This window comes from Blastomyces dermatitidis (assembly GCF_000003525.1).
Source record: "Blastomyces dermatitidis ER-3 genomic scaffold supercont1.8, whole genome shotgun sequence".
In the NCBI taxonomy this organism is placed as follows: Eukaryota; Fungi; Ascomycota; class Eurotiomycetes; order Onygenales; family Ajellomycetaceae; genus Blastomyces; species Blastomyces dermatitidis.
In genome coordinates, this window is record NW_025544781.1 from 559294 (window position 1) to 586383 (window position 27090).

General features: G+C 46.6%; 8 protein-coding genes across 13 annotated transcripts; 2 read left to right on the forward strand and 6 right to left on the reverse strand.

Annotated features, from left to right (window-relative positions):
- Window positions 1–446: 446 nt before the first annotated feature.
- On the reverse strand, window positions 447–5445 carry BDCG_07119 (C2H2 transcription factor; the record flags this gene model as incomplete). 5 transcript variants are annotated; one of them, XM_045422888.1, is made up of 5 exons in its annotated part: window positions 447–2179; window positions 2483–2836; window positions 3235–3415; window positions 3604–3842; window positions 3927–5445. In XM_045422888.1, 5 exons carry the CDS (start codon window positions 4366–4368, stop codon window positions 2154–2156), a joined length of 1242 nt encoding a protein of 413 aa, XP_045281983.1. The 5 variants fall into 5 exon arrangements, with proteins under 5 accessions (XP_045281983.1, XP_045281984.1, XP_045281987.1 ...); XM_045422887.1 differs by having other exon boundaries at window positions 447–2185; XM_045422890.1 differs by lacking the exon at window positions 447–2179 and having other exon boundaries at window positions 2475–2836; window positions 3235–3433; window positions 3927–4277; window positions 4335–4371.
- Window positions 5446–7196: 1751 nt separating this feature from the next.
- BDCG_17466 lies at window positions 7197–12511 on the reverse strand. 2 transcript variants are annotated; one of them, XM_045426586.1, is made up of 3 exons: window positions 8495–12412; window positions 7378–8131; window positions 7197–7220 (listed from the first exon to the last, which is right to left on the reverse strand). In XM_045426586.1, the coding sequence occupies exon 1, from the start codon at window positions 8828–8830 to the stop codon at window positions 8528–8530; it is 303 nt and encodes a 100-aa protein (XP_045281989.1). In that variant the 5' UTR covers window positions 8831–12412; the 3' UTR covers window positions 7197–7220; window positions 7378–8131; window positions 8495–8527. The 2 variants fall into 2 exon arrangements, with proteins under 2 accessions (XP_045281989.1, XP_045281988.1); XM_045426585.1 differs by lacking the exon at window positions 7197–7220 and having other exon boundaries at window positions 7604–12511.
- A 448-nt stretch (window positions 12512–12959) lies between these two features.
- BDCG_17467 (uncharacterized protein) lies at window positions 12960–13151 on the forward strand (the record flags this gene model as incomplete). The annotated part of the gene is made up of 1 exon (XM_045426587.1): window positions 12960–13151. The coding sequence occupies one exon, from the start codon at window positions 12960–12962 to the stop codon at window positions 13149–13151; it is 192 nt and encodes a 63-aa protein (XP_045281990.1).
- Window positions 13152–13303: 152 nt separating this feature from the next.
- BDCG_17468 (uncharacterized protein) lies at window positions 13304–13846 on the forward strand (the record flags this gene model as incomplete). Its single annotated transcript, XM_045426588.1, has 1 exon — window positions 13304–13846. One exon carries the CDS (start codon window positions 13304–13306, stop codon window positions 13844–13846), a length of 543 nt encoding a protein of 180 aa, XP_045281991.1.
- Window positions 13847–14643: 797 nt separating this feature from the next.
- BDCG_07122 (uncharacterized protein) lies at window positions 14644–15185 on the reverse strand (the record flags this gene model as incomplete). Its single annotated transcript, XM_045422892.1, has 2 exons — window positions 14644–14802; window positions 14928–15185. 2 exons carry the CDS (start codon window positions 15183–15185, stop codon window positions 14644–14646), a joined length of 417 nt encoding a protein of 138 aa, XP_045278424.1.
- Window positions 15186–16460: 1275 nt separating this feature from the next.
- On the reverse strand, window positions 16461–18980 carry BDCG_07123 (ATP-dependent RNA helicase DBP2; the record flags this gene model as incomplete). Its single annotated transcript, XM_045422893.1, has 6 exons — window positions 16461–16695; window positions 16769–16897; window positions 17372–17479; window positions 17545–18516; window positions 18580–18764; window positions 18913–18980. The coding sequence occupies 6 exons, from the start codon at window positions 18978–18980 to the stop codon at window positions 16505–16507; spliced, it is 1653 nt and encodes a 550-aa protein (XP_045278425.1). The 3' UTR covers window positions 16461–16504.
- Window positions 18981–19596: 616 nt separating this feature from the next.
- BDCG_07124 (phosphomethylpyrimidine kinase) lies at window positions 19597–21964 on the reverse strand (the record flags this gene model as incomplete). Its single annotated transcript, XM_045422894.1, has 9 exons — window positions 19597–19724; window positions 19810–20025; window positions 20090–20198; window positions 20299–20364; window positions 20433–20583; window positions 20674–21191; window positions 21291–21373; window positions 21592–21773; window positions 21912–21964. 9 exons carry the CDS (start codon window positions 21962–21964, stop codon window positions 19597–19599), a joined length of 1506 nt encoding a protein of 501 aa, XP_045278426.1.
- A 441-nt stretch (window positions 21965–22405) lies between these two features.
- On the reverse strand, window positions 22406–27013 carry BDCG_07125 (DNA polymerase alpha subunit A; the record flags this gene model as incomplete). The annotated part of the gene is made up of 5 exons (XM_045422895.1): window positions 22406–23389; window positions 23450–24187; window positions 24247–24798; window positions 24855–26570; window positions 26627–27013. The coding sequence occupies 5 exons, from the start codon at window positions 27011–27013 to the stop codon at window positions 22406–22408; spliced, it is 4377 nt and encodes a 1458-aa protein (XP_045278427.1).
- Between the last annotated feature and the right edge of the window lie 77 nt (window positions 27014–27090).

Sequence of the window (27090 nt, forward strand, 5' to 3'; positions counted from 1 at the left end):
GAAATTAGCTTAGGTAATCGATCAATCGATCGATGCTCGATGCTTGTGCTTTCTGGTCAAAAAGTAACTTCTAACTGGCGAATGAATGCATTTAATTACTCTCTTCTTCGAAGATTGCGCAATAATATAATGAAGTATTCAAAGTAGTATTTATTTAATAGCAATCCATTGATATGGCCCTACCGAACGTAGTATCTTCCTAATGGGCCCAGATAGGGGGTATATCGCTCAACTGAAAAATTGCGGACGTCTATCCGTTCTACATCTTTGATGACTATTCATTCTTACATGGTGTGGAGAGGAAGAGGAATCATATAGATAATCAGCCCTTGTAGTTAGTTGGATTAGTCTGTCCAAACCCAGCACCTGGCGGGATCGGCGATATTGAACAGCCATGTTGGCAACCAGCAAATTCTGAAAAGGAATTCAGATAGAGTGGAATAAATGAAGAATGGGAAGGAATTGGTTGAGAAGAGCTAAAACTTAATTGAAATTCGTCGAAAGAAGAGAAAAGAAAAACGGAGAGTGGGAGAGTGCGTAATGATAGATAATAATAATAGAGAAGTAGAGTAGGGAGGAGGGGAGAAGGAGAAAGAAGTAGGAGAAATGAGGATGTGGAATGTGGAATGTGGAGAGTGAGATGAATTAGACCAAATTGCACAAGATAGATATGCAGTAGATACATACATACACAAGAAGAAAAGACAATCAATCCTATAGAGAGAAAGAGGGAATTAAAGCTTTCAATACAAGAGATAGAACAAACATATTGCAAGGAACAAACTCCCACCAGTCACTTCAATTTCAACTGATCAAATACAAATGAGGAAAAAGAGAAAAAGGAGGAACCAAAGAAGGAAAATGCCATTATATACCCATATATCTATTCTCATACCTTCTTCTTTCCTTTTCCTTTTGACCTGCTTGCATTAGAAAAAATTTCCAATCAAGCATAAAATCCTTAAATACTGCAGCTTTGCCCTTTCTCCGTTCTTCAATTTTTTTTAATTTTTTTGGGCCTCTCTTTTCGACGCTCTCAGTCCTCACTCAGCCTTATATCATAACCCTTCTCTGGATTGGTAGATCTCTTCTTCTCCTTCCCAACTTTCTCCTCCTCTAATTTCGATTGAATCAAATAGTGGTCGTAGAGGCACAGGATGGAAGGAAACGGGATGTTACGCTATGTATAGTATGTACGACTGATAAAAGGGAAAGAGATCGAGAGGCGAAAAGAAATAAATTGTAGAAAGTATGCCTGGGTGTGATAAGATAGACACAAAGCCAGGTTTTATTTGGAAACACAAGAAAAAAGCATAGGAAGAAATTGATTTAGGTAGAGAGTGGGGAGCGTAATAGAGAAAGAAAAAATGTGTAGAGAATTTGGTATTTAGAAATAATGAGAATAAACGTAGCAGACATATAAGCTACGCGCATAACAATTTGCACTCGGTATGGTTGTATATGAGAATGGGGAGTTCGAGGTTGAGGAGCGAAGGGGAAAAATCCATACAATGTCAGAAAACCACATATAAACCAAAATAGCGAATGAGGCAACCAAGCATTCATAAGGGATGTGTAAAAAATTAAAAAAAAAAATGAAGAAAAACAGAACAAATGATAAGGTGCTATGGGGGGGGGGGGAGAGGTATGTATTGTATCTCGGGCGAGGCGGTGAGAAAATAAGGAACATGGAATGATGACAAGAAACCACAAGGGGAGGGTAACAATGTTTGTGTGAAATAGCAAGTGAAGAACAATAATGGTAAACTGGGGAATCGTGGAGGTAAAGCACAGCACACTAAGAAATTCCCCTCTCCTTCCACTCCCGCACACATGCGCACACTGGAAATGAAACCTTGACACAAACAGAGAAGGGAAAAAAAAAAAAAAAAAAAAAAAAAAAAAAAAGGCCGATCAAGACAACCCCCTCAAATATATGTAATAAAATGCCAATTTAAGTAAAAGAAGGGAGAGAGACGGAAAACCCCCCTTGATGCAGCAAGAGTGTGCGTGTCTCAAGCAAGTATGCAAGAAAATGTATGTCCGGAGAATTTTGTTCTTTTCCCCCTTTCTTCACCTTCCATTTGTTTACCTCCGCCTTTCCCTTTCTTTTTCCCTTTGCCCTTTTTCTTTTCCCCCCATCAAATCAAGCCCTATTGGTAGCTACTGGATTGATTTTCTGGGGCTACAGCATCAGCCGTCAGTACCACGCTGTGATACAAGATAGAAGAGAACAAAAAACGATTAATATTTATAGGGAATAAAAATGCAAATTTTGTTTCTTTCCCAATGCACGAACAAACACACACACACACACACACTAGAAGGAAAAAAGCCAACGACTTGTTGTTTCCAGCGTCCCCTTTTTTCAAAGCTTCTTTCTTTCTTTCATTTTGTCGGTTTGGAGGAGGATAGAATAAAACTTGAACAGAGAAGACTCCAGATGAGAGAGGGGGGCAGGGACGTGTGAACGATCACTCACGCGGTTGGTATACCTGGTTTCCCTGGCCATACGGGGAATGAGGGTAATTGGCTGGAGGATATGGCGCTGCCATCTGGCCATTGCTTGGGGGATATACCAGGCCAGCTCCAGCGGAAGCGCCGTACTGACCAGGGACCTGGCCGTCCGCAGGCTGATATCCAATGGGCGGTAGCTGAGGACGAATACCGCCAGGGTACGACGTTGACTGGGCCGCTTGTGAAGGGTCAGCCGGGGCGCTGCCATCGACCTGCTGGTTCGCCTGTGCGGCCGCACGCTCTCGCTCCTCAGCAGCCTTGCGTTGGTTCTCTTCTTCCTTCTTACGGGCCTTCCATTCCTTTCGGATTTCTTTGAATTCTAAATTGTTTGGGAAGACAAACCCCCAAAACGCGGGGTTGGGTGGTGATGTTAGCCAAGGTTGCAGATAAAGATAGAATGAACCAACCAGACGGGTTAGAGATAGCGCGGATGGTTCTTAGGGGTGTTGGGAAGTGTGGGCTATGGGTAGCGTCGTCTTGGCGTCGGGTATGGTTTTAGCTAACGGCGCCGTTGCGCGCTACTGCAAAGGTCTCCACGTGTGGTTTCCAGCACCCGTGGACCAGCGCAGTGTAACGCGACTAGCTCAATGCAAGGGCGAAGCTAACCACTTCAAGCATTTTGCGACCAAACAACAAACGGGAAAAAACACACAAGACCACGCGCGTCAGGGGAATAAAATAAGAGACGCGTTGTATAAATAGATAAAAACAACAAACCTTCTGGGGTTCTTTTCGCGCCATGCGATTGCATTGTGACGTGCGCATTAAGGTGGTTTAAGGTGCCATATGCCTTTTCGCATCCATTCCAGCCACACTTGTACATTCGCTCGATTTCTTCATATCGGCGGCGGGGGCGCTTGTGCTGCTGGGCACCGGGGATTGGGACGAAGGAGTATACCTGGGAGAGAGAATGAGTCTGTGTAGACAAATGGAATCAGATGATGTGTTCGATATTTTGCTTCGTTCGAAGGTAGTTCGTACGGCGCCACAAAACAGAGTCAAAGCAGTCACGCACGCGCACTGCAGATAAAGGGAAGCGGAAAAGAAGGGAAAGGCAATAAAAAACAAAAAGCATTCAAACCGTACCTGTCCTGGACGAGGGCCTGCGGTCGCAGCTGGAGACGCAGAACCCACCGTTGTGCCAGGCGAACTATATGGCCCTGGCAAGCCATGTGGATGCTGTCCATATTGATGTGGTGGCCAATCTGGACGGCCGTACATCTGTGGAGGAGGGTGACCCGGATATTGAGTCATTTCGTGACCCTGGGGATTATATGGGGAGTACGGAGGAGGATATGTGGGGCTCGATGCCGCAATTGAGGGATCTATAGGAACGGCGGTGTCAGATTTATTAATCGATGGAGCGCGCTGGTCACTCTGTTGTCCAGTTTGTAAGGGCAGAGACGGACTTGTTGCTTGAGCCATACCTGCCGCGCCGCCGGGCTGGGTATGAGGCGCGTGATGGTACTGTGGCTGACGGGTCAGGTATTCAGGATAAGGGCCAGGAGGAGGGCGAGCTGCGGGCGGAGGAGGGGCTTGAGGTTGAGGCTGCGCTTGCGCTTGATGCTGCTGTTGCTGTTGCTGTTGGGGTTGGGTTTGGGGAGGAGCGGGCGCCGGCGGGTTCAGACCGTAGTCCGGCTGGGGGGTATTGGAGGACGAAATGTTGGATGGTCGCCCTTCCGCTGGCGCAGTGTACTGAGTGGCGGGTCGGGCTTCGGGCTGCGAAGTGTACTGACCGGACGCAGCAGCAGCAGTCTGTTCTGCAGCCGGTCGTTCAGATTGTGGCTCCGCCAATGTTGGATTCGGAGAGTGCAAACCTGGCTGCGCGTAATCAGAGGCCGGCCTGTCCATATAATGACTTTCTTGCGTCTGAAAATGGTAAAGATCCCTTTCTATTTCCCCCCTACAAGCAATAAGTCCTAGTCTCTCTTGCGACTAGGCAGCGAAACACTAGATGTGCACTTTTGGGGGAACTGTTTCGCTTGGCGCAACTGGAAGGAAAAAAGGTTTCCTCACAAGAACAGCAATGAACTTCTGTACGTTACGTGCTAGTGAGAGCCAGTGAGGTGTGCCTGGCCACGAAACAATCCGCGTTATTAGCTGGAGAGGCGGAGGAGGGTTAGGGAGGATAACAAGGAACAAGCTGCGGGAAGCGCGTCGGGGTGGGACGGACGGAGGTAGCTCCTGTAGGAGGCCAAAAGCAACCGAATACAAGAAGACCCGAAGATTGCCTGTTTGCGTTTGGTGTAGTGGCCTTAGTCGTGATGAACTACTAAGAAAAAACCGGGGAGGGAGCTAGAGATAAAGATGACGGCGTATTTTGGAAAAGGAACGATTGAACGATGGGGGGTGAAGGTTTGCAAGTGTGTGTGGGTGTGTGTTCTCTGGGAAGTGTGGTTTTGTGCGAGTGCTTAATCGTCTTAGCCGGGACTTTAGGGGCTTCAAGCTGTACAGGCTTTAACCTTGACTGACACCACACGAGATCCGTAGGGTGCAGGCTTTGTCAAACCCAGAAGGATGAATGGTGCGAGGTACAGTAATAAGCAAAAATAAAAAGCCTCTAAATAAAGTACCAGGTGGCAGCACCGCAGCTCAGTAGGGGTTTCGGGAGTAAATAAGCGTGGTATCGTTTGGTAGAATCGCGGGGGCGATGGGAGACTACGCTGCGTACTACGAGCCGCTGGCTTGTGATGGGACAAGGAAGGTCGGTAGTGGCAGTAACTTAAAAGGCTGGTGCAGTGGTTTGGTGGTGGTTGAAGTGGATTGATGATTGGAGAGGTGTTGATGGGGGCTAGTCTGACCAAAAAGCTGCGTTGTTCCCAGTTTGACGGGAGGAGTTAAAGTAGTAGGTTGTCGTCTGAAGTAGTGCTGGAACGAAGGTTCGATCGTGGCAAAGCGCTTGGTTTTGATCTCGGTCCAGGACTGGTGGAGCGGGAGGTCCTTGGGGGAAAAAAAAAAAAAAAAAAAAAAAAAAAAAAAAAAAAAAACAAAAAAACAAAAAGAACGAGCCAGGTGGGAGAAACAATGCGACCTTGGGGCCCTCTGCTGCAGGATAGAATACCCGAGAAGCTGGGCGGAGTCGAGCTGGGAAATTTCCGGCGGACCAAGTAAAATGCGATAAAAAACAAGCAAATATGGTACTTCGAGTGGGTAAGCAGTTCCTCAACCCACAGCGAAAAAGTGGAGCCGGTATCAGGATTACCGGACAACAGACCGCGGTGTATTTTTCTCGTCGTTTTATTTTTTCTTGTCGCTCAGTGATAGGTTCCAGCAGCTGAGAACAGTGAGAGGCGGTCGGGTGGAGCTCGATAATATTTTAGTATTTTTAGACTGGTTGGAGACGGTGTCCCTAGGCAATCATAATAATGATGATTATTAATCCCCCTAAGTCAAGCCTACGCCCGTAGCGTGTAGTGGTGTCCTTGTTCCTGCCTCCCTGCTCCCCAAGTGTCCAGCAATCAAAAGAATAGTCCTCCTTCAACACCCAGAAAGAGCAGGAAATTCGTATCCGAGAGCAACAGAGGAGACACGTACGTTCCAGGATTTCCTGTCTCAGTTATCGCCACTCCCAGGAGTATCTCTGCTCCCTATTTCCCTCTTCCTTGTGATTTCCTCGAATTCGCAATCCTGGGCGTCTGAACCTTGTTCCCCAAATTTTCCAGGGGCCTGATAGGCCGAAGACGGGAGCGAGGGAGTTGTGTATTATTGGGGCCAAGAGGAGGGGTTGGTGGGCGTGCTGTGGTCCCGCTGCTTCTGCTTGTCAGGTGTCGGTACGGAGTACAAAAGGAATTATACAGGAGCGAGGGCGGGCGCCACCGATTTTCAAAGGGATACAAAATTGGGACAAAAAGATCCCCCCCAAAAGTTTAAAATAAAAATCAAAGGATGATGAGGATGGATTCCGAGCAGATAAATTATTTTTTAAGGGACCCACTCTCCGCCAATGTCAACCAGACGGATGTTGTCAAAATGTTACCACAATCTTCAGCAACAAACCGTGCGCAAAAAGTATTTTCTGTAGTTAATAAATAATGACTTGTACCAGCAATAAGCCAAATGATCTTGACCCGTTCCGGCAGTGGTGGTGGGAGGTGAGGGTGTGATTCCGGTTCCTCTTCTTGCTCTTTTGCTTCTCTCTTGGGTCGTGAAGCAAAGAAGCTTTTCCTCTCTGTCTGCTTCTGTTTTTCTTATTTTCTTGTTTATTGACTCCTGAAAGAATTTACGCGTTTCCACCCTGGTTGCGAAAACACCGGCCAAACGGCACGCGGAAGGGAAGGGGATTGGGGCAGAGCTTGAGAGAATAAGACAATCAGCCAGGTTTAAATCCATCGAATTCGTCGCCCAATGACCCCCAACCCTTCGCCATGATGGACTTTTTAGGGGTGAATTTGGGCGGAGATGTCTGAGTGATGGGATGGGGGTTGATGGGGTTGAATGCGGTTGGATCAGGGGGAGCCAAGGGGGTAAAGTACTTACCAAAAGCGTGGAACTAACTGTAATAGTCGCAAGCGCTGCTTTTTAGCAAGAATGGACTCGTGGCGATGCACCAGGGGCACAAGAAGGTTAGGGCCTTGTTCGCAGCCAAAAGCAGGACACTAAGAGCGCTTGGGAGGTTTGGAGCAAGTGTTGACTAGGATGAGAGGGGAAAGGCGCGGCAGACTAACGCGGAGTCTAAGCCCAGCTTTTGAAGCTAAGCGAGGCGACTGAGAGAGAGCGCTGTATTAGTCATGGCTGATTAAGGCGGGCACTCACCCACCTCACTGGCTGAAATCACTCATCATGTGTGTGGCGAGAGTTTAACAATGCTGGAAATATATTATTTTACAGGATATTGGTTGGGTTGCTTATTATTGATCTTACTTTGGTTTCATTCTTTCCATCATTACTAATCCGTATTATTCTCTTCGTTGGTTGTACGCGACGTCTGGCGTACGCTGTACCGTACGTACAACGTAGGCTTTTATACCTTGCTCTGTTGCCCCTTTTGGAGTTTCCGGGGATTTGAGTTTAGCCGTATCGTATTATACTCGGGCTGGTATTACCCGAGTATAAAATTACAAGCTACAATACGATTCTCCGCAGAAAAGATAAGTTGAATTTAGTTAAACCCCTGTTCCCTTCCCTATTATCAATGTTTATCTCGGTATAAAGTATGTTTACTTACTCTGTACGGACCACGATCAAGGGAGCTCTTCCCAGTGCTGGGATCTTCTCTCTTTTTTGAATGCTTAAGTGACGGTGAGCGGGGAAGAGGGAATGGAAGCACTACAGTACTCATAATGAGAGGAAATTGATGGCAATTCAGTCATGATTGTTCGCAGGAGAAGGGAGTGAGTTTGATTATTATTGATGTGACCATGTTCGTTCCTTGATTGCTCAGGGGTTGGGCCTTCCTTACTCCTATTTCTGGGCGAATTGACAAGGAGTTGAGCGCTTCTCAACTTCGAAGGAAAGTCGAAACGCGCTTCGCCGGCTCGACCAAAGATAGATAGATGGCTTGAAAAAAACTTTCTTTTTCTCAGCTTTCTCCTCGTTCTTCTTCTTTTTTGCCTCTTGGCGTTTCATTGCAGCAATATTAGTTGTTTTCTTATGCAGATCGACCCTGTATCATAATCTATATGAAGAGAATCAGATGATCAGCACGCATATCACCAAAACCTCAACTTCCAGCATTCCTCCAAAACGAAAAAAAGAAAATAACACTAATCTTTTGGGGAAATGAAGGCGGCTCAAAAAAAAAAAAAAAAAGAAAAAAGAAAAAAGAAAAAAGAAAAAAGAAGAAGAAAAACTGGGCACTTCGATTCAAAGAGCCTTCATGAGTCAAGGACATTGAAAAGCCCGTTCAATAGCGCATTCAACGTGTCATAAAATGCAACTCCAGAGAGGGCTCAAGAAAGAATCACACGTGGAAAATGAATAATAATTTGTCAAGAAAAGAAGAAGAAAACGGTGGCTTTTCCATGCTTTCTCACCTCACCTCACATGAATCCCTGATCGCCTGGCCAAGTGGTCATTCCACCACGATGGGGAAAAAAAAACAAAAAAGAAAAATGGCAGTGGAAAGCATTTCTGACTGGAATTTGGAATTGGTTTGTTCGCGTAATATTTCCGTATCCAGGTCAGAAAGAAACAAAATTCTTCTCCCCTGGGATAGCTTTGCCACATTCTTCTCATATGTAGTATTTTCAGTCTCAGGAGTTAACGACCTTTCAGGAGTTAACGACCAAGTTCGGTCATGGTTGAAAATAGCTTCTTGTTCTTGCAGCAAAAATAATGCTATGGTGCTGGTGTTGTGACCGGCGGCGGGCACCATGCCTAACAAGCTTCTCTAGCTTGATCTCAAAATCAAAATAGGAAAAGAATAGAGGAACAACGGACGATGGTGCGTGTTTCCCCTCCCTCCCCTTGACCTGGTGGGCGGTGGCCAGGAGAAATGGGCGACGGAACTTGGGCCCGCCCTTCTGATTCGAACGCTAACTGCGCTCTGTTTAATGATTTCAGACGCTAGAAGCTTATGGACGAAATTGGCCCTTGCCTCGACATGGGGCAAAATACGCCGGCGTCTTTCTCGTATTTTCCCTCACAAGTACCTATTTTGGATTTTTTTTTAGCTTTTCGTTTTATCATTTTCTCCTTCCTCTTTTCTACCGATTTGCTTTTTTTGCATTTGTTTATTTTGCCGATATCGCTTGGGGCGCCCATTCGGTAAAATGCCAGAGTTACAACAAGAGGCACTGCTGCTGCATGTCACCCCACTCATACGGGGGGTGGAAATGAAGAGCAGAAGTGCCGACATGCTCCGCAGTGACCCATGATTTGTTTGGAGAGGCTCACAAGGGCTGGAAGAATTGTGTTACCAACCACTGAGCATGATTCCATTCCATGGAGCAATCGTGGGACCATGTTGACAGGCGGAAGTGTCAAGCCTCAATTCTGGAAAGGACTTGGAAGGAAAGTCTTGGGGAACGGACAAGGGAATCGGGCAAAAAGCGAACAAAACTGACCCCCTTGTTCTGTGCAAACCAAACACGTTCAACTCCCAGCTTTTCTGATAAAGTTCACGGCGGTGTCTGTTTGGCAGGAGTAGCGGAAGTTTCTTGCTGCAGTCCATCTGAAGGTGAACCCATCTTCTCGGGATCTCGGCGAATGCTGACACTTCTGGCGGCCTAGTTGCTTTTTCCCCCTCCTTGTCAAATCATACCAAGCCGCCAGCTCAGCAATCCCCGTCGCTTTGGCCCCCTTCTCGTTATCAGCAAATGGCACCACCAGGTGAGGTGTCCTGTTCAGCGGCCCTACCAACACCCGCTGCCTCCTCTCCTGCAGTCTGCCCCCACGTCGCCAAGGGTCCCATCGTCGTGATGTTTTTGTAGCACCCTGTCGGAATTTGTTGTTCTTGAGCTCTCCGGCCGCCGTCCGTCAATTTGTTTAATTGATGTTCATCGGAAATGCTCAAGGGTGACTGTCAAAGGCGCCTCATACCATTATTGCCCAAGAGCTGACGGTTGACCGATCCTCTCGCATCGGTGTGGGAATCCCGGGTCTCGTCTCGGGTTTCGTTCCCCTGCCCCCACCCCCCGCATCCCCTCGATCGCCTGCTTTTTATTTTTGCCTAAAAAATGAAAATCGTATTCACGTGATAGACTTCAATCTCCCTTAGGGCCTAGTAGGCTAGAGGGTGAAAAGGCGACGGAGATGGGCAAGAGACCCGCATCATCTGTGCTGACAGTTTAAAAAGTGAGGCTCCGTCATCAAAGGCGCCGTGATTGGCTACGTTGCTTCATCATCTTTCTCCTCGCGTCTTGATGGACAAGCGGCCATGCTTCCCCGGAACTGCGGATGCAAACTTGCGAAGCAGTTCGTCCGCTCTGTTGACCAGAACAGCATAAACAGCATATCCCTTCATGATTTTTATTCTTTATGCATGGGGTGATGCTAAACTATCAGAGGCCTAGCAGGCAGCTTTACTATGCGTAGCCCTTCCCAGCATCTGGATCCAGGGTTTTTGACCTTCGGTTGCGAATTACATCATCTGCTGGCACATGACCAATGATGGGCATGCGAATCCCTCTGTTCTGTGTGATGGGTGCGGGCGAACCCCGTTTTCATGCTCCATCCTGCCAAGCATCATCCTCGCGTCCCCTTCCCCTAGACTTGCATGGACGGCGGGTTTCGTTGAAGCTGGCCGCTAGTGTCATGCAGGTTGACCTTTGGGGGGAGCTACACGAAAGCAACGGAGTACCATACCGGCTGTTGTCCGCCATACTTTGCCCGTATTCGGCTATATCATGCTTCAACATTTCATCCAGCGCGCTCAGTAAGCACCCCGGTAATTTTTATAATGCATAAGTTCCAAAGGTTCTCCTTTTGAGCGTGGGAAATACTGCCACCCTTAGAAGTCCGAGTTCCGAAGTCCACGGCATCTGCGCTTCAACAGCCAGGGTTGTTGGAAAAACGGAATAGAATGCGAAAGACAAATATGGGCCTGAATCTCTGCTTCTGAGGTGCGTAAAATCAACAACAAGCATCCTGCGAGTGTCTGGGTTCTTGCAGGTCGAAGGCTCCAGGCGAAGTTGGTATCCCAAGTGTTTAAGATACTTCCCACAATCCCTCCACAACATTACATCTCATGATGCCAACAACCATCCCTTTTCATTATTATTATTATAGGTAAGATTTATGTCTCTCCTCGACTTGTTGAAATGTGAAACAATGCAAGTCGCTGTATTGAGGGTTCCGCATGCATGGACAGCCCCTCCTTGTGCGAGTTTGGTGAGGAGAGGCCGAGCTTCCACGTTCCCCAGAATGATCTCCAAGTCCAATACTCGTAGTTGACGCCGCCTCTTGGACTACTGAAAATATCTCGATTGAAAGAATCACGATCCAGGCCTCTTTTTCCAACGTTAGCCAGTAAAACGTGCCCTCGCCAGAAGTAGGACCAAAAAATGTCCTCTACTTTGATCGGCCCTAAAATGTTTTGCCCTTTTTCCCACAAGCGCTGGCGTCACACGACTTGCCGAAGGGCATCAAGATCTGTGCTCTGTACGGAGTAGTCAAGAAACAAACAAAGTTTGGGCACTAAAACGCGGGCACCATCCCGGGTCTCGTTGTTAGTTGATTCCACGCAGGTTCTTTCAACTTCTCTGTCCAGGCGCCCTGGGCTAGCTGCTCGGTATCCTTTCAGGCTTCGTCGGCGAGCTAAACACGGCTAAGGCTAAGCTCATGTCCCTAAAATTTTCGGCATGTTCCGAAACTAGACGCGGGAGCCGTGCTTCTTGTCCTTAGAGTCGTTCTTTCAGACGAGACGTGCAGGATGGTGGCTGGCCGTAGCGCTCGTTCTATAATATAAGGGGTGGTGGAACAAGTATCCCAGCAGTGAACAGAGGTTCAAGCACGACGACATGCAGTACATGGATATATCTAATCTGTAGAGTCCCTGGCTATATAGAAAGGGCTCAGACAAGGATATGCTGAACATCATGCGGCTTTGCCCTCCAGCCAACTTCTGGTATGGTATGTGTATGGAGTAGCTTTGGTTCAAGAGGCTGAACGAGCCCTAGATCGATATCTCTGCACACCTAAAGTGCTTGTACAGTACAATGTACCTGGCAGTGCTGGCATTCAAAAGCTATTAAACGGGCAACACACTGGATAATGAACATATTTCAGGCTCTATGTCGGCTGTAAGAAGAAGATTGAACCGGATTTTGCTCTGCACACACAGGCATAGATACCAACCAGTACGGGGTAGGTACATGCGCAGGATATACCTAGTTATACTTGCACGCAACCTGGTATCTATCCTATCTTCATACACACCTCTTCCATATGCACCGCCTGCTGCATCTGTACGTTCCTTGAATTCAATGAATTATGGTATTATGGAACGGCGCATTTCATTGATTGCATCTGAACTTTCTGCTGGAAACAAGGAAATGGTGGCAAAAATGAGAATTGAATATGGGAAACCTTGGTTCCAGGGAAAGCCACAACACAAACTTCTTTCTCAAAACATCACTTGTAACAATAAATACATAGTAAGTACTAAAATTGTTCTGCTTGAATATATTATCAATTTCTTTATTTTTATTTTTATTTTTATTTTTTATTTTTTTTGTAGTATTTTGTTTTCAGGGGGGTTGTTTTGGCCACTTTTCTGTTTGTGACACTTTGTGCAGCCATGCTTCTCCCGAGTCCATTCACACGAGCATCAGCACACCCGCGTGATTTCAACCCTTTCTCTACATATTGCATCGCATATGTCCCATGGGAATTGGGAGCGTGTGAAAAAGGGGGAGGGGAAGCATGAGGGCGGTAAGGGGGGAATAATAGCTCCGACGCTGTGTACCTCAACTGCTGGGTATATTATTTCGAGGATAAACAGGAGGAGGAGGAAGAAAGAAACCGCTTGGTTGCGCGTCTTGGGTATGGCTGGGTGTATATTCATGGATTATCTGAGCGGAGATTCAGTTGATATCCATGGATATTCCAACAATATCCTACTCTCTTTCCGCGAAAGTGTTGACCTTTTGGATGGCATTCCCAGGCAGTATTCAGAACCTCCTCCTAACAGGGTGCAGGCGTTGGCGAATGGATTCGACGGATCGCCCGGAATGAATAATAATGGAGAACAATGAGAGGTCACATCAGAGGAATTGTCAGGTCGGTCAACCTCTGATTGGCATGCGTCATTTCTCTTCTTCTCTTAGGCCCCCCCCTTCACTTTTGCCGCTTGTGAGCAAATCGCAGACTGGTCAGAAATGATAGGAGGACGAAACGGGCGTGGAAGATGCAAGAAGCGTCTTTTTGGCTGCCGGTACTGGTTGATACCGAAATTACGAGACAACCTCGCTTGATGGTCACTAATCATGGTGTTGCAGCGTGGCTTGAGACGGCCTGGCCCTGGTGGGATTTTGGGCAGGCCTGTGGACCTTGTGGTTCCTGTGGACATTATCATTCATGCTTGCGAACGGTCAAGGGGCTGGTGTTCCTGAACCAGATGAACGAGGTTATTCTTCCACCAGGCGGATGCTTTTCTGGCTTTAGACAAGCCCAGAGTGTATTATTGAAAGGCGCCCTCGTGCGCAGCACACAATCGAACGGCTGCGAGCAATCCCTTCTACCCTTGGTTACATTTACTTCGCGATTCTTTTTTCTCCGTTCCGCCATAAGCCTGAACTGTCAAGGCCCCATGAATGGGAAGAAGATGAGCACTGGAAGCATGTCGTGTTGTTCTACTTTCCCTCTTGGCCCCCCTGACACCCCTGCTCGACCCTCTCCACCAGAACAAAATAGGCAAATGGAGGCGAACTTGTCGTTGGAGCAGCATTGATGCTCATCTACCAAGCCTGTACTCCGTACTTCCAAATACACGGCGGTCTGACTGACGGTTACATGTACGCAGCGTACAGAGGTAGAAAGTCATACTTATTATTAAACGATAATAGTCAGGTCTCGAACAACCCAGCAGCAGACAACAACTCGAGCAGCTATGCATTCAGCCCTTGGAAGTTAGCCGGCACTGGAGGAACTCATGCGGCCCATGTCTTAAATCACCTGGCAGTCAGCTTAGGATGTGACGTCAGCCAGAATCCCATGGGTGTTAGAATCGTTCATCGCTCTGTGTTTTGCTCGAAGTTGGAAGCACTCCTCCGTTAACTATGGAATTGGGCAATGCATTGTGAGAAAGGAAAAGAAAGATTTTCAACATGGCAAAGGGCAAAGGTCAAAGTCTACAACTAATAATAGCCAACTCGTCCCATATCGTCCTTGCAGCGGATGTGACAGTGTAGCACATCAAGTCTATGCGGCACAGTTCCTTCGTGAATTTGGATTTGACCATTGAAACAAGACGGAGCAAGCGCTCTGATGAAATGATTCATCCGTATCATCAGAAACTCATACTCTCCAAGAGTAGCTTTCTTCATGCAGATGTTGACCCGTTAGAATGAGACCTTTGCCAGGCCCCAGCCAAGGGTGCTGTAAAGCCAACATAACTTGGCTTTTGGATTGGCCTTTGGATGGCTTGGATGTATGTAGGACCCTGTGCGTTGCAGCAACCCTCTATGCAGCCTTATCGATCCCTTTGACAGAGCAAAACCCCTACCAAACGGGTATGTTCCGCCGATCCTAACATCCTGTAAGGCGAGGAAAGGGTAGTCCCGACGATGGCTTCGATAACCATGCGCCGCGCATCTCTCGGTATTCTTTCGGAACACCCAGAACTCCAATGCTGCCAATATAAGGAGAAAAGTCGCGCGGAGTAGTGGTATACTCTTCCAGCGGGCTCTATATGTTTTCAAGGATGATGCCTTTCGTGCGCCTCCTGATATATTTATCCCAGTTCATAACCCCCTTGGCTTCCATCGCCATGCCATGTGCTGAACAACACAGAATAAATAAATCATCCACACCTCGGTACTGCCGGTCGGGCCCCCCACAGCCGGGCAGCCCCCAATACTATCTATCTCCCACAACGGCCCTAGAATCCCAGAAACACGAACCTCCCGGCACCGCACCCCAATTCCACTGCCTATAGCACCCATAATCCATTCTAGGATAAGAATAACGGGTGCTCCAACACTGTCAGATTGGGAGCTTATTACAACGGGACATGATTCCCCCGACGTGAAGGAGCGGTACATATACATGCCATAGTGCGTCTTTGCCATCACTGATTTTACTCGCACAGCTCAGGCCATGGAGAAGGGCGGGGAGTATTGGCGCCGAAATCAAGGGGTAGAGAGAATTGTGCGGTGCATGGTGAAATCTAGATCCTTTGGAAACAAAATACTTTTGGGAGGAGCTCATGTGTGATTTTTAGTGATATTTAATTAATATCGGCTATATTATTATTATTATTATATTCTTATTATTGAATTAGAAGTCCCTAAGCATCTTTTCCACTCATTTGGATTTGCATTCTTCACTGTCTGATCTGTATCTTTAGTTATATTTCACGCGCGATAATTTCAGGAGCTTTTTACTGCATATTTCTTTTCTTCTTCTCGTTTTACATAGCTTTTCTGCGGGTTTCTACGATTCACATTGTAATAGGTTCGTCATTTGGTGTTGCTACTATAATGAGTCGATGTCTATATCTATATCTATATATATATTTATAACTACGCACGGAACCATGTCGATGTGTTTAAAAAAAAAAAAAAGACCCTTATACATTATTTACTGTCATCTAGGTATATAAAAAGAGGGAGTGCAACACCAACGCGATCTTTTGTTTTCAAATAGTAACTAGCTCTGGGAGGCTCAAATCTTTTTGTAGAAGCGTCAAGGTATTGAAAGAACAACTGTAGTTCCCTAAAATCACCATGGGAAGGATTATATATCATTATCACAACAGAATGCAAATATTAAAACCAATAGCCATATAATTCAACGCAATTTCTTTGTCATTTCACTGTATTTGTATGTAAGGAAAAATAACTAAACAAATTAAATCCATAATTAAAACTACTTGGTAGGTGTCATGCCAGAAACACTGCCTCATATAAAACTATTACCGGCGCTGCCTTTTTTCGTCGTCAAGCAAACTAAGGTGACAAAAATCCGGGCATTCGAGAAAAATGATCAAGGGAACATCGAAAGTGAAATCTAAGATCAGATTTTACCAGAGAAACGGGGACCCTAACCCTTCTCCATTCCCTCGAAAAGAGGGGAAAAAATACACAGAAAGATATCGAAATTGGGAATGCAGAAGCAATATAAGCAGAGAAAATGTGTTAAGGGCAAAAAAGAGTCAATCGAAAAAAACAGTTGTTGGTGTGGCGCGGTGGCCAAGTCAAACGCGAGGTCTATCAGAGCAAACGCCGTCCTGTTTCGAAAAATATAAAAGGTCTAGAAAACGTGAAGAAAAAGGTACCGATATCGATATCGGAGGGAGATGACCCCTATTCGTCTCGGGGACGGGGAAAATGAACAAGGTCTACGATACGATGGTCTGATGTGGCTGGTGATCAAGAGCCAAATTGCCTTACCAGCGGCGATTGTTGCCCAAGGGTGCAGCATTGGAAGCGGTGAAGCCGCCACGGCCGCGGCCACGACCACCCCATCGATTGCCACCACCACCGCCACCGCCGTAGCGGGCCATTTCGGCAAGGCGAGGATCGATCTGCTGTTTGGACTCAGTGAGGATAGAAACCAGATCACGAGCCTGCTTAGCATCTATTGTTCAACAGTTAGCATCAGTGTTTGAACTGGGGAAATAAGGAGGTTTAAGAGCGCAGGTAAAACGTACTGTCAGTGGTGAACAAGGTAATTGCAGTTCCCTTGGCACCGGCACGACCTGTCCGGCCGATTCTGTGAACATAATCTTCCGAGTTGTTCGGATAGTCATAGTTCAACACATGAGTAATATCGCGAACATCTTCACACACATTTAATGTTAGCAAAAAAAGCGCACAATTGAGAAAACAAATGGCCTGAGCCCTTTTCTCAGTCGTGTGGGACTTGATGCATCACTCTCTTCGATCTCTGTCGAAGATTCATATTTCAATTGTCCATGGGCTGGAAATGAATCGTGGTCCTGGAATAACCTTGGAAATGCAGCTTGAACAAGTTCAAAAGGAGAAGGACTCTGCCTCCCTACTTGAAGAGACTACAGAGTAGAGAGACATAATCAGAAGCACGGTATGCTACACTGCAAGTAAGTCCAAGGTTCCCTGGAGAGGAGAACCAACGATAGAACCGGAAAGCCGGGACGAACCATGTTTTACCAACATGTAATAGAGTAAAAGCATTGGGTCATGGTCACACGACATCAATACGGGTGAAGGAATTCAATAACAGTGTACTGGGGAGGGGAGGGGATGGGGAGAGCAAGGTCGCAGATTCATCATACCAATACCACGGGAAGCCACATCGGTGGCAACCATGATGGGACTTTTTCCAGTCTTGAATTCGTTCAAGACCCAATCGCGTTCATTTTGTTGTTTGTCACCGTGGATAGCTATTTATTTACATTGTTAGCAGATGTAGTTAAAACAATATGGGAGATCTATGGATAAAACTTACAAAGCGCAGGCCATCCATCCTGCCGGAGGAATCGAGTGATGTCGTCAGCAACGCGTTTGGTTCCAGTGAAAATGAGGACTTTGGCATTTTTATTCTCCTCCATAATACGGTCAAGATGCTTCGCCATTCGGTCACGTTTCTCGAATTCCGAAACAATTTCCACGATTTGAGTGATTCTGTGGTTAGCGGACAAATCCATAGAGCCAATATTGACCTGAATATAGTCGTGGAGGAAGTCCTGGGCAAGTTGCCGGACATCTTTGGGCCAAGTAGCAGACCACATGCAAGTTTGTCGGTCAGGACGAATCTGTGAAACAATCTTGCGGATCTGGGGTTCGAAACCCATGTCAAGCATACGATCTGCCTCATCGAGGACAAGGTAAGTAACACGTCGTAGGTTAGTTCTTCCCGCCTCCAACATGTCGATCAATCGACCTGGAGTGGCGATACAAACTTCGACACCACGAGTTAGGTCACGAATTTGAGGTCCCTTGGGGACACCACCGTAAACGCAAGTATTCCGAATACGAGATGATTTCCCAAATTTGGTAATCTCAGTTTGTATCTGAACTGCCAACTCACGAGTAGGCGCAAGAACAAGGACGATGGGGCCATCTCCTGGGGCGAGGAGAGGCTGGGCGTTAATGTGAACTATAGCAGGCAAACAGTACGTCAAAGTCTTTCCGGATCCAGTTTCGGCAATACCAACTACATCACGACCAGAGAGGGCCATGGGCCAGCCTTGAGACTGAATAGCCGTGGGCTTCGCAAAACCTTGGGCCTTAACCTCTGACATAACGTACTGGGGGAACCCAGCTTCGTCGAAAGTTTCCACTGGACGAGGGACATTTTTGCCTTGCACAGTCATTTCCTGCTCTTTGCGAAACGCGTCAACCTCCTGGGAGGATCGCTGTGTAACGCTAGGATGTTCTTTGTAGAACGATTTTTCGAATTTGGGCAGGGTCGACAGGTCTAGGATATCTGAAGTCAGCATTTTACGCGAAGTTAACAAGCATTGGTGCTGTTTTGACTTACCCCAATTTTGCGTCTTCAAGCCGGCACCAAGATTTGACATTCTGTCGCCCCCAGCACCACCGTAACCACTGCCGTGGCCGCCAGCACCTCCTCCATACGAGCCATAACCACCGCCGCTGGAGTGGCCATGGGAGTGGCCATTGCTGCCTCCATAGCCCCCACCTCCGTAGCCACCACCTCTGTAGCTTTGATTTCATGTTAGCTGCTGTAATGTTTTCTTTGTTGGAACGTGGGATATCAAAGGATCATGTCGCACAAGTGGCGAAATAAGGGTAAGATCAAAAGATCTCAGAATAACAAGATGGGATATGAAATGGTATTGTGTTTGCTTACCTAGAGTGCCCGCCACCACCACTGCCATAGTGGTCTCGAGAAGAACCGTAGCCTCCACCGTAAGACATGATTTTTGGTGAAGATATTAAAACTTTTTACTGGGGCAGAAGAGAAGAATTCGATCGAAATAAGATAATAAGATGGGAAAAACACAAGCGTTTGGTTGCTTTTCGGTTTTCGGGTCTATTTTGCAAAAGCGGCAAAAAAGATCTATGTGCAAGAGAATAGACGGAGAGTGAATAGCACAGCGATACGGATCGCTCTCGGGTAGATAGGAAGCGGGAAAAGAGAGAGAGAGTATGAGAGGATTAAACAAAAAGAGAGATGGAAGAAGTGAGGGAGAGAAGATCGAGAGATGAAATATGCGGCAAGAAAAAAAGCAGCGGAAAGAACTAGAGAAAAAAATCAAAACAGGAAGCGAGTGGCGCGTTGCCCCAAAGAAGCTTAACCTAAAAGTCTAGTCCGTATCAGGAAATGTGTGGCTTGGCTGCTGAGTCATCACGGATATTAAGAAACATACCTAGGTTTGTACGCTGCGTATATTGTATTGAATAATGGATTGGATTGTATAGCATACATGTACCAACCTACATACACATACATACATTGCCTCACCCATAGGCTAATAACACGTTCCTAGCCAACATTGCTTTCCACATTTTGTATCTTATTTTTCATCCTCCACTAGAGCTTGTCCGCCGTCAAACCCATGTCCCAGAATCCAATCTCAAGCTCCGTAGCTCGGATGAAAATCTTGATCAATTCCTCCATCCGACTAGGCGACACATCCCTCATTCGCTTTTCAAGGAGTTCTGTTTGGCCGACCGATATACGTTAGGTAGCTGGGATATAGGAAAATGAACCAAACAAAAAGAAGGGTAGATAGATAAGTCTTACCACAGCCAGTCTCCACTGCCTTCATGTAATCAGCTGCTACATAATTTTCAATCCATTTCCAATACTTGTTTCCTGTGCGTGCGCTGCTCTCATCGCCATGTAACCTTTTGGCGATAATTCCGTACCCAATTAGACATGGTGAGAGTGCAACTTGCAAAGCCAACCAGTCCTCCGATTGGCCTATGTCGAGGATATATCTGCTGTAGGCGACACAGGCTGTTATAGATTGTTAGTGACCAACGCATGTATGTACATATTTCCAAAGATTAGGCTACTATACCTAGGCTCTCCTTGTAACTTTCGATGTCCTGCTTTGTCAACCCAAACGATGCGCAGTAATCGAGATGCAGATTCATTTCGCGCTGGATGTGAAGCACTATTTCTGCGGACTAGATCATGACCATGTCGATTTTCAGCAGGGCCTTTGTTGGAATCAAAAAAAGCATATTGAGGATGCTGGGGTTTGGGGCGCGGGCCTGTTTATCTCACCATCTTTATCCCTTCAATATTATTATGTTTCGATGCTGCAAGCGCATTGCTCCGGGCAAAGTGAACCTGTTTTTCCGAACTGTCAGTACTTAACACAGCCAGGTAACTAACTACCCTTCAACATGGCACCATACCAAATAATGATAGTCCTGGATCAAATAGCCCTTGAACTTTTCCACGGGAAGCGTCCCTTTCCCCAAACCTTCCACAAACTCGTGTTCCGTATATGCCTTCCAAACAGGCTGGACATCAGGGCGATTCAGCACATATTCGAGGAATCGGCCGCTATTTCAACACCAGGTTAGTTTGTGGCTTCTCCCAACCAGAAGGAACACAAAATAAGATATGGCAAGGAGTAGCAAGATTGATACATACGGCGCAAACGGTACCGAGTACAGAGAGTGGAAGTGATTAATCGGCCCATTGCCTTTACCCATATCCACGCTCGTCCTGATGCCGGCCTCGACGTACCTGCACGCTGCGCGAACAGCTCGCACGACATCCATTTCCTGGGCCAAATTTGCCGCAATCGCAGAAGCAAGAGAGCAACCAGTTCCATGGGTATTCTTAGATGTGAGAAACTCATTCTCAAACAAAGTCACCTTTTCGCCATCGAATAAAACGTCAACCACTTTTGACGGTTGCTGGTCTGCTGTTACTCGCTCGTAACTAGCCGTTAATGGCAAATGACCACCCTTTAACAAAACATATTTAGGGCCAAGGGTATGGATCTGTTTTGCTATTTGGATGGCATCTTCAAGGTTCTCGGGATTTTTGGCATCCGCCCCTGAATCTTGGAGCAGTAGGATTGCTTCGGGTATGTTAGGGGTTAGAATTGTTGTCAATGGTAGAAGTTTCGTCCGGACGATATTCGCGGCTTCACCCGGGAGCAGCTTCGAGCCACTGGTAGAAACCATACCTTAGAAGAAAATTATGTAAGAAATAATATGCATGGAGTTGAGGATTGAGATCAGAGAGTATAATATTATTACCGGATCAAGAACAACTGCGGGAATCTTGTGATGTCGCAGAGTTTCAGACACCATCTCCGCAGTTTCCGCAGATGCCAACATGCCTGGATGGAGGATATGATTAGAAGACGAACACAGCATAACTCAATTGGTTTAAAGAAAAGCTTTCAGAGCTCAATATTGGGGCTCAAAATTGGAAGACAACCAGGGCAGCGAATAAAAAAAGAGCATTTCCTCAGAAGTAGAAAATATAAAATAGAACAACTGCATTCATTCGGATATCTGCATCATCGGTACGCCAAGGGTAAAAAAGATAACTTACCCAACTTTACCACGTCTGCCCCAACATCCTCCAACCCAGCATTGATCTGCTTCCTTACAAACTCCACAGGGACGACATGGATATCCTGAACACCCAGTGTGTTCTGCGCCGTCAAAGCCGTAGTGGCTGTGAGTGTATAGCAGCCATGAGCGGTAAGTACCCGCTGGTCTGCCTCGAGGCCACTGGATCCATAACAGAGTCAGTCAATCAGTTCATGCTTGTATATGGTTGGTCCTTGTTTTTAACATTATGAAAGATAATTCATCATCTGATCTAAGGGCGGGGTTGGAAAACAGAAACAGGACAGAAAGTTAACTTACGCTCCGCCAGAGCTGTCCGAGCCCGCGATTACAAGTACCCGCTTTAGCGCCATCTTTCCCATAAAGATATGAGTAGTGTGTTTGGATGGTTGAGGAAAAGATCGTGGAAAGAAACCTCGTTATTTTGGGGTGGATAAACGATGGGTATTTGTCGGTTTGGGATCTCACCGGGAGGTTATTATTGCTTTGAATTCTCCACTAGTAGAACCAAAACTTTTGACGAAAGAGGGAATTGACACACAAATAAAGCCCTGCCCGCGAATATCTCCACTCCTGAATACATTTGTATTTCAGAATAACAGCAGGGCAATTGATAAAATAAATCATAAAAATTCCATTCTTCTACACCAAATAGACCCATCCATTCATTAAAAGACGAATAAACTATCCGGAACTGTTGCAAAAGGCATGCGACCAGATGCTGACTTATAGAAACGGGTAAGAGGAGGATGCCCGGCAAGGCATAAAAGAGAACTACCAAGAATACAATACCTTCATCGCAAAGCAAACCCAAAAAGAACCTCCATGTCAACCCACTGTCGTCCACATTTCTTCAAATACGCATCTACAACCCCCTTTAATGTCTCAAACCGCGGCCGATTCCACTCGACCATCGCCATAATCTTTTCCCGCTTCTCGGCATTAGTTTCCTTCTCCGCAATCTCCTTTGCCTTGTCTACATCCCACAGTCGGGCAAAGTATAGCAGCTGATTATACAGTTGTTTATCTGTATATTCGAACCCCATGCGGCCGAGGCAGCTTTCAGCACGGCCACGGGGCCCCAGACATCGACGGCCGTACACACTCATCTGGCGGGTGCGGTTGCCGCAAGAGGAATCGTCACAGACGAGCCAGCCTTCGTAGTACTTCGATGTTTGAGCGCGTATCTGGCTTTCAAGCTGTGCTGCTATAGATATAACAGTAAATGGTTTCCCGCAGCCTGAGTTGGGACATATGAGTCCATTGGCAGTGCACATCTCGGTTGACACGCAAAGACCTTCGAAACTTGTCCGTTCGTGACAGAATCGACAGCGAAGTGTCAATCTAACAGCGTCTTTGAAGCGGATGGAATCTGGAATTTGCGATTCGAGAGGGAATATTTCCATGTTTTGTTGATCGCGGGTGCTGGAAGTATTAATTTGGTACTTTTTAACATCTAAGCCTAGGCACTCGGCGAGCCGGACTGCGTCCGTGCCGGGTAAAGGGGCGCAGAGACGTTCTACTGGTGGGAAGATCTGTTTCAAGAGATAATATTCAACGTCGGGTTTGAGGCCGGACTCCGGTTTCATCACATCCTGCAGAGTGTATGATCGCTTAGCAGGTGGTAAGGAAGACGTGTCGGAATCTCCTGTGGTTACAATGTAGGCAATAACATCATTTGGTCGAACGGTTTTCCCTCGGGCTAGTTCCCGCAAGGCCACCTGCGCTGGGGGCATGGTCTCCTTGTTGGGATACTCATCGGGGCGCTTTGACAGTTTCTGCCACATGATGTTAGTCCACGGACCTCGTTTTCTACAACATTGCGAGGCATGACATACCGTGTATATAACATATTTCTGCACAGGGATCGTGTATTCCTTCATCTTTTCTGTGATTTCGCGGAGGTAGTCGTGCACCTTTGTAAGAACCATGTCGGGATCTTCACCGGACAGAATCTCATTCAGGAGTTTCGAAGAGACCTCTTTAGATAAGGCGCAGTACTCTCGTCTCTTCATGTCCAAGCCTTTGACCTCAAGTTGGTCGACATACTTGCCATCGATCTCAGTCATGGTCATGGCCGCATACTTCTTCTTCGCGTGAAGAAGGAGGCGACGGAAGACACTATCAATGTCAATTTCGAGCAATTGATACCGTTCATTAACCAAACGTTTAAATGTATTGCCAACTTTCAGTGCGTCTTCCATATTGTCGGTATTAGTGTTGATCATTACTGAGTCAGTGTCGCCATAAATAACTTGCAGCTGGTTGTTCTCCGCAAGCTCTTTTGTACTTCGAAGAATTTCGCGGCCTTTGGAGGTCGTAAGCATGGCAAGTGGTCGAGCGTAGAATCGAGACTGCGTGTAGCCTAGACATCCATACATAGAGTTGGCAGTGAGCTTCAGCGCCATTTGCTTGGTGTCCCAAAGAGCAAGGTCCTCAGGGCTTGCACGTTTGTCTTTCATAAGTTTCTTCACTTCACGTCGACGGTTGACAAGGGTAGCAATGAGGCGCGGGAGAATTCCCGGGCTTTGGTTGCTAGGAACTTTAGGGACCTTTTCCTCATTCTCATTTTCGACCTACAACAAGTACCTCTTAGCAATCGAGTGATTGATCAAGACAGTCAAGAGCTACTTACGACAGCTGCCCGGTCCACAGTTGTAAAACAGATATTAAACTCCTGGATAATGCTGGGGTACAAGCTGTTGAAATCCATGACAAGGATGTACTTGTCGTATAGGCCTTTCTCGGGTGGAAACACCAGACCACCCTTATATTTGTCCTTCTTTTTCTTGTCCGCTCCATCTTCGTCTTCCTCATTCGCTTGTGACATTTGTTGCTGTTTACCGCCATACTTGTCAGGGCAGATGTACTTGTTTCGATAGAACTCATGTAACAAGATATACTCATTCCGTTCCGCCCTCGTACCGCTGAGAGTCCTCGCCCACGAATTTCCTGCCAAATTCGTAAGTACTTTAGTCAGCGGAAGCATTTGTAGCTTGAGAACAAGAGCGGCAATAAAATAAGTATCGGCTTCGCAATGACTGATGTAGTTCATTAGTCCCTCTTTTGAGGTTGCCCAAGATTTTAGCGCTGCTTCATTATCAATGTCTCGACGGAGATTACCATCTCCTAGATATAATTGACACATCTCTGTTAGGCTCCACGATTGACATTTCAACATTAAAGACTATGAAGCGGTTAGCTGAAAAATGGATTTTTGAAGAGAAATACAGGTAAAATTACCTTCCCCATGTCATTTGCAATATCACAAAGCAGTCTTCCAGCTACAAGCTTCCTTTCCGCAAAGAAGCTGGAGCCTCGCGATAAATTTTTCGGCCATTCACTTCTCTTCATCCTCCCAATGCGGTGCCAGCCGGGTGTCTTTTTCTCAGATAGCCTATTAAGGAGAATATTAAAGTCTACCTCTTGGAGTTGATGGCCCATTAGGACATCCGGGTCCATCTTCTCAAACAGAGCCATGAACTTGCTGAGAAGAAATTGTTCGCTCTTCTCCATCATGAATGTGCCACGGCGTTTTCGAGTTTCGGCTTCGAATCCAATCGGATATGTAGGTCCAGAGGGTCGCATCACTGTAAAGGTTTTGCAGGGCAACTTTTCCGGGGGTGTAGTATCAGTAAGTGATACATTCTCATAAACGCGAGCGCTTGCGACCACTATTTCTTGTTTGTTATCCTTCACGTTCAACTGTGTTCGGAATGCCAGACTCATCAGCGTCAGTCGTGGGATTTCCAAGCTGTCAGAGTTTGGAACAACCGTGATAAGTTTGGGTTCCGAGACCTGGCACTCCAGCTTGCACCATGACGCCCCATTCACAGCAGTGAAGTCGGCATCTTCAAACTTAAGCCAACAAGGGCCCATGATATTCTTCCAGAGCACAAACTGCTCGAAGAGTGCAGTGTTAATTCCGAAAACTCGAGAGAAAGTCTCACCCTTAACATCGATTGGCAAAGCGGGCTTGTCATAAGAATACATGAGTTTGAGATATTCTCCTTCCTTGGGAACGTCTGGGAGCTCGAATGCATATTTCCTTGTCACTTCTTTAATCTTGTGCGTGCCGACTTTCGTTCGTGATAAAAGTGCATCAACTTCCTTGTAGACGTCTTCCATGTCGATTTCCTCTTCCGTTTCATGGCCATGGCGTACCCGGTATTTCCTGGGAAGAAAGTAGAGTTTCCGCAAGATGTTGTCGACTTTAGCAAAGGCGCTCACATAGTCCCCAGTATCCTTGTTTTTAACTTTGCCAAAAAGACACAGGCTGCCGTTGATTTCAACATAATCTAACCAGAAGAATAGGAGACTTCCGTCTTCCTCAACAGCGCTCGGAGCGGCAAGTTTACCAAATGTTTTAAAGTCAGCTGTGGCGGGGCTGCTCAGAACGTTTAATTTACTTGTGACATCGTTCCATGACGAAGGATCGATGCCATCTGGATTGGCTCGAATAGGAGACGAAGTCGCAGGAGAAGGATATTTCGGCTCCTTGACTTTTGGCGTTGGCCGCTTTCCCGTCATATTAATTCTGGCTCCATTTATATCATGGTGCGCGGTCGTTTGTGTGACCACCATTAATTCATCTTCCTCCTCTTCTTCTACTTTGATATTTTTTGGGATTTTTCGCTCAACGGCCTTTGTGACGGGTGAAGATGGTGCCGGATCACTCATGAAAACATCGTCATCATCCCCCGCATCTAGCCATGTTGTATCATTGTCTGGATCCAATTCTACCTTGGAGGCAACTAGTGGGCTCGATATGTTGTTTTCTTTCCGGTCTTTTGCGGCTTCGGAGGTTGTATTCTGAGAAAGAGGTGGTGATATGATCCTAACTTTCCGCCGCGTCTCAGATTTCACTGCCTTCTTCGGAAGAACACGAGAAACAGGGTTGGAGTCGACTTCTTCAAGGAGGTCTGCCAAAAATGCCTCATCTTCAGCGGTAGCAACAGGCTAAAGCAAATAGTTAGTCAATTTAATTGGTGATGAAGGATTTTCCGTTGATATACCTTTGGCTTTGAAGGAGCTTTGGCCGCGGGCCCAGTGTTGAAGTATTTGCTAATACCATTGTTAATCTTTTCCTTCCTCTGTTGATCCTCCTCGCGTTTTCTTTTGGCCGCTTTGCCTCTCAATGGCAGCTCATCGCCGTCACTATCACTATAGTATTGTTTCGAGTCGTTCCACTCTTCACGCCCATCATCCGCATATCCCTCGCCAGTATCGTCAATCACGAAATCGTCTTGGTCCAGCCGCTTCCGCACAAGTTTTTTGTATCCTTCCTCATCAATTTCATCGTAAATATCCCCTTCGTCTTCGACTTCGTAAGTGGTGAGTCGCTTCTTTCCAGCGGCTCTGAGTGCCCGTAATTCGGCGAGCTTTGCTCGAGCTGCAGCCATTGAGGGATAGAGGTTTTCAATGATATTGTAAAAAATGGCGAACAAAAAGGCCTAAGAAGAAAAAATCATATAAAACA

Coding starts and splice junctions, on each gene's coding strand:
- BDCG_17466 (XM_045426586.1), bottom strand. CDS start 8,830: ATGGTGCCCGCCGCCGGTCACAACACCAGCACCATAGCATTATTTTTG.